Source organism: Castor canadensis, chromosome 2 (genome assembly GCF_047511655.1).
Source record: "Castor canadensis chromosome 2, mCasCan1.hap1v2, whole genome shotgun sequence".
Classification (NCBI taxonomy): Eukaryota; Metazoa; Chordata; class Mammalia; order Rodentia; family Castoridae; genus Castor; species Castor canadensis.
This window is the reverse complement of record NC_133387.1, coordinates 178,721,888-178,734,780: the sequence shown is the minus strand read 5'-3', so window position 1 is coordinate 178,734,780 and position 12,893 is coordinate 178,721,888. Positions and strand designations below refer to the sequence as shown.

Below are 12,893 nucleotides of genomic sequence, written 5' to 3'. Positions count from 1 at the left end.
CCTTTATTGTCTGCTTCTTTGCTACCTGCCACCACTTTTCCTAGTTAAACTGAAATTGTAAATACCAGAGTCATTTTACATGTGGGAATAACTCAGCATGAAAACACAGCTTTCTCTTGATGGTGTGGTCCTAAGTTTCAGACTGGTGGCTGTCACTTTTTTTTTTTTTTAACCATGGAGGGTCTTTTTTGTTTATCATTTCTCCATGCACAACAAACTAATTGTGACTATGAAGTACAGTTGATACCACTTACCAAGGACCAGATACTGGCCTCTGCACTTTCTCCACATGATGTCAACTCTTTCTTATTTTATTTATCTATTTTTGGCAGCATTGAGGGCCTCACGCTTGCTGGGCAGGTGCTCTTACTGCTTGAGCCACTCCACTAGCCCTTTTTTGTGATGGGTTCTTTTCGATGTAGAGTCTTGTGAACTATTTGCCTGGGGCTGCCTTTGAACCACGATCCTCTTGATCTCTGTCACCTAAGTAGCTAGGATTACAGGCGTGACCAACTGATTTCTACTACTTCTAACTCTCATTTGAAGCATGCACTGTCACCCACATTTGACCCTTAGAAAAATTAAATCCCAGGCTCCCCCTGCTGAGTGGCAGAGTCAGGACTAGAACTCTTGTTTCCCTGACTCTTGACTCCTGAAGTTGGATACTGTGATTGAATTATGCACAACTTAATCTTCAGTGCAGTTCTGTAAATTAAAGATTACATTGGGAGTAATCACAATGAATCTTCATTTTTGAGGGTAAGAAAGGATAAGTGAGCCAGCCAAGGTTATAGGGCCAATAAGAAATACCCCAAGCCGGTTACCAGTGGCTCACACCTGTAATCCTACCTACTCAGGAGGCAGAGATCAGGAGGATTGAGGTTCAAAGTCAACCCTGGGCAAATAGTTCATGAGACCCTATCTCGAAAAATCCCAACACAAAAAAAAACATGGCTGGCAGAGTGGCTCAATTAGTAGAGTGCCTAGCATGTGTGAGACCCCTAGTTCAAAACCCAGTATCACCAAAAAAAAAAATAAAAAACAGCCAAACCCAGGCCTGTCTTTCTGCATGCTGTCTCTGTCTGTATTTGCTGCCTAAAAGAATTCATTTCCTCACTTTTTATTAATCAGAACACCTGCAACTGCCACTTGGAGCCTTTTGAAGGTGTGATACACTGGACCATAGGTTACAGCCCAAAGCTACTTGGGCCCAGTGTGGGGGAGTGCACGATTTCATTACGCTTTGCAAATGCTAATTAGAGCCACCATGAGTGCTGGGCCTCACCAGAATATCAAAACTTCTGGGTTTAGGAGGCTCTTATGTTGCTCAGGAGAGAAAGAGCTGACTCTACTTAGGAAGTGCCAGGCCAGGTGTGGTGTCTTGTGCCTTTAATCCCAGCTACTGGAGAAGCTGAGGCAGCTAGATCCTAAATTCAAGGCCAGCTTGGGCAATTTGGTGAAATCCTGTCCAAAATAAAATAAAAGGACTAGGGATGTAGCTGAGCGGTTGAGCACTTACCTAGAATACATGAACCCCTGGGTTCAATCCCCAGTACTGCAGGAAAAAAAAAAGAAAAAAAAAGGTGCCAGATTGTGTGTCTCCCTTTAATGAAGCTATGCCTTCCAGAGGGCACAAGGACATCTTCCTGGTGGCTGTACTTTCTGCACGTGTTCCTGGAGGGGGAGGGAGGAGAGAGATCAGTGGAGTCATGGGAATTTGCCCAGTCTGCATTGCTTAGCTTCCTGGTCACAGCCTAGTGAATTCCTGCCTTCTGGAGTGTGCTTTGGCTTGGATTACCATGGATCTCTCCCAGCCTGGCTTAGTGTTGTTGGTTTTAGTGTGACCTTCCAGGATAAACTCTGCTCTAGCATGCTGGTGAACAAAACCAGGATTCTGGTCAGCTGCCTTCCCGCTGGAGCTTACAATTCTGGAATTGTAAGAACTTCCCACCATATTTAGTACCTGGTTTAGTGCTCCAACTTTTAGTTTCTACAGTGATTTTTATCTGAAGCTTCACAGCAGGTGGGGTTTAAGTCATCCTAGTGTCTGTACTAGCTGTCTTGGGGAGAATGGCAAACAGATGCCTATGCAAATTCCCTTTGCTACAGTTTAAACCATCTTTCTGTCATCTGGTGCCTAGGCAAAGGCATTCCAAGTCTTTGTTTAGAGTTTCTTTTTCACACTAACAGACATTTTCATCTGCTAGTGCCATCTGCTGGACTTTCTCCAAGTTCTTTTCAGCTTCTTTCAAGTTTCAATACAGCTCTCTTACTGTGGAGGAGGACCAGACCCCTCCTGAGGGCGCTGGAGGAGGAAAAATGCCACCATGGATTAAGGATTTACCTGTACTCCCTCCAGCACAGTGGTCACCAAAATTCCACTCATTGTTCACCACCTGCACCTTGTCTGCTGTTCCAGTGTCACTGCATTACAGTACACAGTGTGTGTCTGCATCCCCGGACCGAGAGCGCCTTTTCTTTTCCATTTCTGCTTGTCCTGAATCCATCCAATTTTTTTTTTTTTAAAACAGGGTCTCTCTTTGTGACCCAGGCTAGTCTCAAACTCAAGATTCTCCTGCCTCAGCCTCCCAAGTGCTAGAATTATAGGTGTATATTACCATGCCTGGTTCCATCCAATTTTAAGTGTCAGTGCAAATACCTTGTTGTCAAGACACTCTTCTCTTACTGGCTTCAGAAAGATGTGACCTTTTGTATGTTGGATTCTCCAAGCATTTGATACGTACTTGTGAGCGTAATTGTTTTCTACTTTGTTTTTGTACTGATGTTTGAACTCAGGGCCTACACCTTGAGCCACTCCACCAATTTTTTTGAGATAGTGTCTCACTAACTATTTGCCTGGGGTGACTTCGAGCTTCAGTCCTCCTGATGTCTGCCTTCTGAGTAGCTAGGAATACAGGTATGAGCCTCCATTATCCGGCTTGTTTTCTACTTTAAAGTGTAGCTATATTCAATCTTGCTTTCCAGTTTGTAAACCTTGAGAACAGGATTCATGTCTGACTCACTCACATCTTCATGTCTTCTCTTTCTTTTCCCCCTCCTCCTCTTTCTCCCAACTCTCTCCCTCTCTTCCTCCTCTCTCTCTTTCTTCTTTTTCCCATAAGCCACAATACACTTACCCATGATAATGACAGCTAGCATTTTATAGCAATTAATATATGTGCCACCCACTCTTCTCCTTTCTTCACGTGTTCTTAAAACCTCACGACAACCTTACAATGTAAGAACTACAATTAACATCTATCTGTGCTTGGTAGGTAACGAAACTGATGTTAGATGAATTTCTTAGGGTCATGTAACGAGAGGTGGAATGTGACATATGCCACATTCTAGATTGTTTTGGGGTTAGGGACAAGGTCTTGCTATGTAGCCCAGGCTGCAGATTCTAGAGTCTTAACCATTACCTTGATGCTGCCTCTTGTTGGCATATGTGCATACATACATACATACATACATATGAATGTATACTTGTTGATGCATACAGGTTGGTGTTTCTTAATTACTTACCAATGAATAAATAATATGAAGGTGACCTATTTTTACCTCCATCTGAACTTTTTAAACTGTGCAGAGACCAGAAGGGGGTGCCAGAGAATTGGGTCTCTTTTTTTTTTGCAGGAGTGGGGGTGGTGGTGGTGGGGATGGTGGTGGTGGTGGTGGATTAGGTTGGGTTTGAGAGAGGATCTCACTGTGGAGCTTAGACTGGCCTCAAACTTGTGATCCTCCTCCCAAGTGCTGGCATTGCAGCTTTACACCATCACAGGCTGTTGCTTCTGTTTTTTGATGCTCTGGATTGGTTTGGCTGGTTGTGATTCTGGTTTGGAGATCAACAGTGCCATCTAGTGGGATAACTTGCTAGTTACAGACTAGAATTTTTCTGAAAGGAGAACATTGCCCTTTCAGGTGTAGGACCTCTCTCAATTTTTTTTTTTTTCTTTTTGCAGTACTGAGGTTTGGACTCCGGTCCTCATGCTTGCTGGGCAAGTGCTCTACCACTTGAGCCATTCTACCAGCTTTAGGACCTCTTTTAATTAGCTTAATTTTAAGTTTTGATTGCTGGAGGAAGGGTAGAGTGAGTAGGAAGAACCAGCCTATCCTGATTCAAATGGGTCAAGGTCGACTCTTCTTGAGAAGGCCATAAGGCTCCTTTGGGTTGGTTGAACCCCTGTGACACCTGTAAGTGGTATAAAACACTAGGCTCTATACACTCCCTCTTTTGTTTCTTTTTGCGTGTGCTGCCCACGGTGTAGATTGGTACTCCACTCTTAGGCTTGCCTCTGTAACTGTCTGATTTGGAATTTGAGTTCCATTCATTTGTAGGCTGCCTCCTATGGAACAGCACCATCCCAGAGGGTGCTTGATGCACGTAACAGGTGACTCCCACACAAGAAATCTTGTGCATCAGCAACATTATAGTCAAATTCTGGGGATTGAACCCAGAGGCTCACAAATGCCAGGAGTTTTTAATAGCTAAGTGTATTAAGTGGAAATGACAAGTGAGCCAGCAGTGAAAAGCTCTTGGTGTAGAGCAAAGGAAAGAGAAGTCAGTTGCCATGTGGTTGGGAAACTGTGTAGGGCACTGTCCTGCCTTCTGGTGTGTGTGTTTTAAACGTTTTGATGCAAATTGCTTCAAAGGTAATTTACTTCTTTCTCTCTGTCTCTCTCTCTCTCTGGAATTGGGGTTTGAACCTTGAGCCACTCCACCAGCCCCCTTTTTTTTGTGATGGGTTTTTTCTAGTTAGTGTCTCACAACTACTTGCCTAGGCTGGCTTGGAACTGCCATCTTCCTGATGTGTGCCTCCTGAGTAGCTAGGATTACAGGCCCAGCACCCAACAGTTACTTACTTCTTGCCGGAAGAGCAGAACCTAACAGCGTGGTTATCTCTGTAATCATACACACGACACACAAAAATCATGTGCTTCTTCAGTTGACATTGACAACTTACTCTGCAAGGCTGTTCAGTTTGTGTCTCCTGGGTATTCAAAGTAAAGAATATATTCTAAAGATCAATATACCTTTCAGAGTGGACAGTCCACCAGAATAAAGAAACAATTTTGGTTATATTGTAGCTTGGGTTATAGTGGCATTTATGTTAATAGAATTTTAAATTTTTATTTTGCTTTCTTTTCTTACTTATTTCTTCTACTCCCCTCCCCCCTCCACTTCTCTTATTCCTCTTCCTCTGTCCTCCTTTCTCCCTCTGTCTTTTTTGATTTAACAGATTGGACAACAAAGTGTTGTTTGTGTTTTTTAACCAACATGTTTAGTGTTAATTATGTATGCACATGTGAAATTTATGATTATGGAATTAAAATGATCTCAACCTACAAAAAATATACCTCCAGAAAAAACCAAAAAATTAGAATACAAAAAATTTTAGCATAGCCAGGCGCTGGTGGCTCACGCCTGTAATCCTAGCTACTGAGGAGGTAGAGATCAGGAGGATCACAATTCCTAGCCAGCCTGGGCAAATAGTTCACCAGACCCTATCTCGAAAAAAAACCCATCATAAAAAAAGGGCTGGTGGAGTGGCTCAAGGTGTAGGCCCTTAGTTCAAACTCCAGTACCGTAAAAACCCAAAAAAACAACAACAAAAAAACTAGAAGACAGTTTGTTGTGGTGCTCTCCTGTAATCCCAAACACTTGGGAGGCAGAGGCAAAGAGAATAGAGAGTTCCAGGTCAGCCTGAGCTTCTTAGGGAGAAACTGTCTCAAAAAACCAAAAAAGAAAAAAGAAAAGATGAAAGGTGGCTTTATTTTATTCCACTATTTCCTTACTGTATGGAGTCTTTAAAGAACTCTGACTACTTACGAAGAGTCTCTGTAATCACCCAGCTGCTGGGTGATCAGGAGTAAGGATTTCTCCCCTCCCCCTCCCTGCCCCCTTATTCCTTCTTTTGTTCTCTCACACTCCCTCAGCTTGTCCCACTGCCCCGGAGGCAGAGAAGCAGACTGACCGGGTGTTCTCATTCCATCAGGTCTTTCTTCTTCTGGCCTTATCCCTCCCTCCACACCCTGCCACACCCCTCCCTCCCCTAGTTTGCACAATTCCTTGGGGTCTGGGTAGGTTGAAGAAGAATGGATCATTACCCCATCAGAGAGATTAAGAGCTGGGGCACTTGCCTAGGGAGGTGTATATTAAGGGACAAGCAGGCTCAGCCCTTAGGGGTCAAGGGAGGAGTTTTAGCACTGGTCTGCCAGTGCGTGCTCTGTGCTAAACTTGCAGGGGGACTTATAGCCTGAACTATTTTGTAATCCCACTTCTTTGTCTAGTGGAGGTCTCAACGTCCTCCTCTGAGGTTGAGAAAGAAGCTGAGGGTTAACGGCTCATATCCTGTGTCTTTTCTCAGCAGCCAGCACAGCAGCCAGCAGAGTAGCCACGACGATGATTCCAGCAGGTTCCTGAGTCCACGAGTGCGGGAAGAAAGGTAAGATCAAAGGAGGGAGAGAATGGGAGGAGAACGACCATGAATGGGGTGAAAGATCCTTGAGTGAGACTGCTTCTATCCTGTGTGAAAATTTTGGGAAACAGAAGCATAGGGGAGTGCCAGACCTTTGCGCTTGGAGACTAGTGCAAAGACAAGCTGTGCACTCAAGAAACCAGGAGCAGCAACACCAAGGGCTGACTCCAGTCAAGGGTGTTTGGTGTTCAGCAAGGAAGAAGCCCCCATGTGGCAAACCAAATATGCTGGCAACACTTTGCATTTAGGATTTGAGCCATGCCTGATTAGGTTACATGCGGTGTGGATCAGGTGGGAAAAGGCTAATTTGTGCCTGAGATGTTGTGTATAATGTCACATGGCAGCAGCATGCCAGCCTGTCTGGCTTGGTGTGGATTGTGTGTGGTAGAGGATAATGGAGAGCAGGCTGATGACAGGATTTGAGGTTGAAGCAGCTTTGCACTCTGGATGTGAAGACCAGACAGTATCTAAGTCTTGCAGTGCTGTGAGTGGTAGACAGAGGTAGGCTTGTGGTTGTAAATTAAGCTTCTTTGCCCAAAGAAAGTCAATTGAACTTCAGTGCTGGACATTGAACCCAGGGCTTTAAGTATGCTAATCACGGCCTCTGCCATGTTTAGTAGTGATAGGAACTAAAGGGCTCAGTTGGCCTGTTACAAGAGACAGGGTTTCACTATGTGGCCTAGCCTGCCCTGGACTTTGTGATCCTCCTGCCTCAACTTCCTGAGTGCTGAGATTACAGACATATACCACTACCCCTGGTAAGATTTAAGTGCAGAATAGCCATAAGGTGGCACCTAACTTGAAAGGATTTTATGTGAAAAAAACATAGGCATTTTCAACTTTATTTTTCTGGGAAGCACTGGGATTTGAACTTGGGGCTTCATGCTTGCTAGGCACGTGCTCATACTGCTTGGACCACTTAACATAGGAGTTTTATTTATCAGCCAAATACGAGTCAAATGATTTTTGAAAGTTTTGTATTCACTAACAGAAGCACGGTGCATCGATTAAGAGGCCTAGTTATAGTCTGTATGAGTTTGAGTAATCTGGAGTTCGTTGAAAATGGATAGTAATGTCTATGAAACAAAGATTAGGAAAGATAACTACACCATTATAAGGGCTGGATGATGGAAAAAGGTTTGACTTGGAAAAGAGAAGATGTAGGATGACTCTAACAGCACCCAAAAATGAAAGCCTAAGAACTAGAAGGATCCAGCTAGGTTAGGAAGAACGTTCTGTGATCAGAGCGGTGTAGTGGAAAAGGCCTTGAAAAGTAATGAACTAACCCTCCACAGAAGAATTGGAGCCAAAGCCTGGTGGTGTGTCAGTCAGGGGTTCCATCCTGGGTGAGAGAGCTGTGATTTCTAGATCCTTCTGTCTACATTGCAAAGCCTGTGAGTTCTGCCTTGTTCTCAGGATTTTTTTTTTTTTTTTCTTCCCTCGGTACTGGGGCTTGAACTCAGGGCCTATACCTTCAGCCACTCTACAGCTATTTTTTGTGATGGGTTTTTCTAGATAGGGTCTCTCGAGCAAACAGTTTACCCCGGCTGGCTTTGAATGAACTCTGATCCTCCTGATTTCTGCCTCCTGAGTAGCTAGGATTACAAGTGTGAGCTACTGGTACCCACCAAGTTCTCACTTTTATGTTCATTATTAACCAAAGTGAATGGTGCAGCTCATCAGTTTAGACCGAGGGTATATGAAGGCATGGTGCCCCTAACTGGCAAAGACTATTCTCCTTGAAATACAAAATCACTTGTGATCTGCGGGCAGCTCCCTCAGTCCCTAGAGTAGCCTATACTCTGTCAGGCTTTCCGGATTTCGACATCCATAATCTCAAATGAGAATGGGCTACAGAGGTCCCTAGCACAACTTGCTTCCCTGTCCTTGCCCACCAAAAATCTTCAGAAGCATGCTGTCCGTTATTGTGATGTCCTCGGTTGCCGTTCCTCTATCAAGTCCGTGATTGCCAGCCCCTTACCTCACTTCTGTTTTCTCTGCTGCTTGGGCCATTCCAGGGAGAGACAGTCAGTAGCTGACTTGCACTTACTCTAATACCTTTTCCCAAGGATAACCTGGCTTTTGCTGTAGAACATGGTGGCTTGCTAGCAAGAGAGCTCTGCCTTTTGTTGGCTATTTGGGAATGCATATTGATATAAATTCTAGCTCCTTCTCTGACCATTCCTCACTAAAACGCTGTCATCTAAACTTTGCCCAGAAAAACCCTCTAGATTTCTTCTCTTGCTTTTTCTTCCCATCCTGAGTCTACTGAGTCCCTAATCTCTTCATGGTGGATGTGGATGTTTGCTTCAGTTGACTATGGACATAAGAGGCACAAAGGGATGTGGTGAGTTGTGTAGTTCCTATGACAGTCTCTGTGGATGTCCCCCACCTGAGAAACTCAGGGCTGGTACATGTTCAGCATGGTCTTTCCCAGTGAAATCTCTTCTCAACCCAGTGGGCTCCTTCTGGAGAGATCAAGTTCCCAGACCTCCAATTAGCCACCAGCCTTGACTCAGAACTCTTACACGCTGCACTCAATTCTTCCTGTAATACATTTCCACCCATTTTAGAGTCTCTCTGGTGTGTGTAGGGTGTTGGTCTGTGATGTCCTGGTCTACAGCAAATAGGACATTTGAACCTGAGGAGATTTGTGGCAATGGTGGAGATCTGGCCCATGTTCCTCACTCTGGGCCCCTTTGACAGACAGGGCACTGTCCCATTAATGGCGGCCTTTCCACATTGATGAGTCCTTCCCATAACCTCATTTCCTCTTTGCCACTCCACGGACAGGCAGCTGGAGCAGGTATTATCATGGACTGCAAATGGCCAATGGTGAGGTGGGTATTAGGCATCATTTTCTGAGACTGCTTCTTTTTTTTTTTTTTTTTATTATTCATATGTGCATACAAGGCTTGGTTCATTTCTCCCCCCTGCCCCCACCCCCTCCCTTACCACCCACTCCGCCCCCTCCCTCTTCCCCCCACCCCCTCAATACCCAGCAGAAACTATTTTGCCCTTATTTCTAATTTTGTTGTAGAGAGAGTATAAGCAATAACAGGAAGGGACAAGGGTTTTTGCTGGTTGAGATAAGGATAGCTATACAGGGCATTGACTCACATTGATTTCCTGTGCGTGGGTGTTACCTTCTAGGTTAATTCTTTTTGATCTAACCTTTTCTCTAGTACCTGTTCCCCTTTTCCTATTGGCCTCAGTTGCATTTAAGGTATCTGCTTTAGTTTCTCTGCGTTAAGGGCAACAAATGCTAGCTAATTTTTTAGGTGTCTTACCTGTCCTCACCCCTCCCTTGTGTGCTCTCGCTTTTATCATGTGCTCATAGTCTAATCCCATTGTTGTGTTTGCCCTTGATCTAATGTCCACATATGAGGGAGAACATACGATTTTTGGTCTTTTGGGCCAGGCTAACCTCACTCAGAATGATGTTCTCCAATTCCATCCATTTACCAGCGAATGATAACATTTCGTTCTTCTTCATGGCTGCATAAAATTCCATTGTGTATAGATACCACATTTTCTTAATCCATTCGTCAGTGCTGGAGCATCTTGGCTGTTTCCATAACTTGGCTATTGTGAATAGTGCTGCAATAAACATGGATGTGCAGGTGCCTCTGGAGTAACAGTCTTTTGGGTATATCCCCAAGAGTGGTATTGCTGGATCAAATGGTAGATCGATGTCTAGCTTTTTAAGTAGCCTCCAAAGTTTTTTCCAGAGTGGTTGTACTAGTCTACATTCCCACCAACAGTGTAAGAGGGTTCCTTTTTCCCCGCATCCTCGCCAACACCTGTTGTTGGTGGTATTGCTGATGATGGCTATTCTAACAGGGGTGAGGTGGAATCTTAGTGTAGTTTTAATTTGCATTTCCTTTATTGCTAGAGATGGTGAGCATTTTTTCATGTGTTTTCTGGCCATTTGAATTTCTTCTTTTGAGAAAGTTCTATTTAGTTCACTTGCCCATTTCTTTATTGGTTCATTAGTTTTGGGAGAATTTAGTTTTTTAAGTTCCCTATATATTCTGGTTATCAGTCCTTTGTCTGATGTACAGTTGGCAAATATTTTCTCCCACTCTGTGGGTGTCTGAGACTGCTTCTAATACTCTAAACCATGTGATCAATTATATAATGATAGATCGTTTCGTAGAACAGGCAAAAAATTAACATTGATTTCTTTTGCTTTAAAGAGCAAAATTATAGTCTTCCGGTATAAGATGCACTTTCAGCTGGTTTAATAAAAATATTGATTTTTCTTCCTGGTACTGCACAAGGTTCAGAATGAACACCATATTTAGAGACGAAGTAATAACCCTACCATAGTCATGCATTGCTTCACCATGGGACAATCTTTCGGTGGCTTTCTCATTGTTTGGACATTATGGAGTGTGCTTACCCAAACTAAGATGGGTACAACATTTCTAGGCGATTTAGTCTTACTGGGCCATCTCATAGTTATGGTACATCACTGATTAAAGTGTCCTTATGACTATAGTAGGTAAAGTGTCTCTATATGGTCAAACTTGATGACTTCTCAGAATTGTTTTTCCTCATTCACATCATGTTCTGTCCTGGAAGAGGGCTTTTGGAGCCATGGCAGGGGAAGAAGAAAGTAGCTTCATTCATGCAGAGTGACTATGATTTCCTGGGACTCTGTGGCATCCAGGAAAAAGGTTGATTTAAAGGTAAGAATCCATTTATTGAGAAATGGGGATTGTTTTAGAAGTAGGAACAATCCCCCAGGTTTCCAGTGAAAAGGAAAATAGACAAATTTCCCAAAGTTTGTGTATGTACATGTGCTGAAATGCAGGATATTATTCCATTTTCATGCTTCAAGGTGAAGCCAGTGGCAAACCAAAACACTGGTTCCTAAACCTAGGAAGAAAGCTGGACCAATTATTAGGGTTTCAAGTACCCAGATCTATATTTAGTACCTTTCTCCAACAGCTGAAACACCTAAACAAAGTGAGGACCGTAGAAAAAAGAGCTGTTTTATTAAGGACCTTTTGTTTATGGCAGGCGAGTGTCAACAGAACGTGTTCTCACTTGACCAGAAGACCTTTGAGCAGTAGGAAAGCTGAGACATGGAACGGGAAGGTGCACATGTGAGTGCCAAGGCAGGGCTGTAGCATCCTGCAGGAGCAGGACAAAACATGCAGGAATGTGTGCAGGATATAGGATGTAGAGGAGCCAGCGAGAGCCCAGGCTACATGTCGAGTGGAGCTCATTGACTGCTGATAACATTGCTATATCCTTAAGAGCAAACAACTTGCAGTTCAGGAAGACTGCATTGAGCACTTTCTTTGTTCCTTACTAATTGTGCATTTTAATTTTTTTGGTGGGACTGGAGTTCAAACTCAGTTGAGCTTGCCAAGCAGGCACTCTACCACTTGTGCCATACCTCTAGTCCATTTTGCTCTGGTTATTTTGGAGATGCGGGAGTCTTGTGAACTGTTTGCCCAGGCTGGCATCAAACCACTGTCTTCCCAATCTCAGCTGCCTAAGTAGCTAGGATTGTAGGCACGAGCCACTGGTGCCCAGCTGTACATTTTAATTTCATTTATTGCAGTGCTGGGGGTCATGCCCGGGGCCTCACATGCTAGGCAAGCATTCTACCATTAAGCTACATCCCCAGCCTTAACTGCATCTTTTTTTTTTTTTTTTTTTTTTTTTGGTACTGGGGCTTGAACTGAGGGCCTTCACCTTGAGCCACTCCACCAGTCCTATTTTTGTGAAGAGGTTTTTCCAGGTAGGGTCTCGTGAACTATTTTGCCCAGGCTGGCTTCAAACTGTGATCCTCCTGATCTCTGCCTCCTGAGTAGCTAGGATTATAGGCGTGAGCCACCGGCACCGGCCCTAACTGCATTTTTAAAAGCAATTTGGTTAACTGTTCTCAGCCTTAGCTCTCATTTACAAAAGTCTGTTGTTAGTCACATCTTCTTAGAAAGAATAAACGAAATGACATGTGAAGTGCTTGCTAAATGGTAGGTACTCTTGTTTTAGCTGCCATGAGGTTTGATTCCTTTTAGGGCAGAGCAACACTCTTCTGCATTTGAAGAACCAGAGACAGAAAATATGGGTAGAATATTGAGCACCTGCAAATGTCAGATCCAGAACTTTGGACAAATAGCTTAAGGTGTGGCTTTTTTTTTTTCAAGAGCCTTATTGTCTTATGGTGAGATGTACTTGCAAATAAACGAGTGTAGTACAATATAGTAATTGATATGGAATTACATATAAGGTAATAAAACTAAAGAATTTATTTACTAAATGCTCACTGTGTGCCAAAAGTCTGGCCAGTGAATCTTGCATACATTTTCTTAATCTAATGCCCTCGATGACCCTGATCAAGCTGATGCTGTTATTTCCACGTTAGAGTTTAGGAGACCAGAGCTCCATGAAGTT

The 12,893-nt window shown here is 43.6% G+C and overlaps 1 protein-coding gene across 3 annotated transcripts in view; it reads left to right on the top strand.

Annotated features, from left to right (window-relative positions):
* The window catches only part of Gramd1b (GRAM domain containing 1B), a 168,300-nt gene that overhangs the window by 37,140 nt on the left and 118,267 nt on the right, over positions 1-12,893 (top strand). For 2 of the 3 annotated variants that reach the window (XR_012445586.1, XM_020181582.2), the window contains exon 2: positions 6,369-6,446. Coding sequence is in view for 2 of the 3 variants with exons in the window: in XM_020181582.2 (XP_020037171.1) it covers positions 6,369-6,446 (78 nt within the window). In the remaining variant the exon portion in view is untranslated. The remainder of the gene's footprint in view (positions 1-6,368; positions 6,447-12,893) is intronic. The other variant, XM_074066504.1, reaches the window with a different exon arrangement.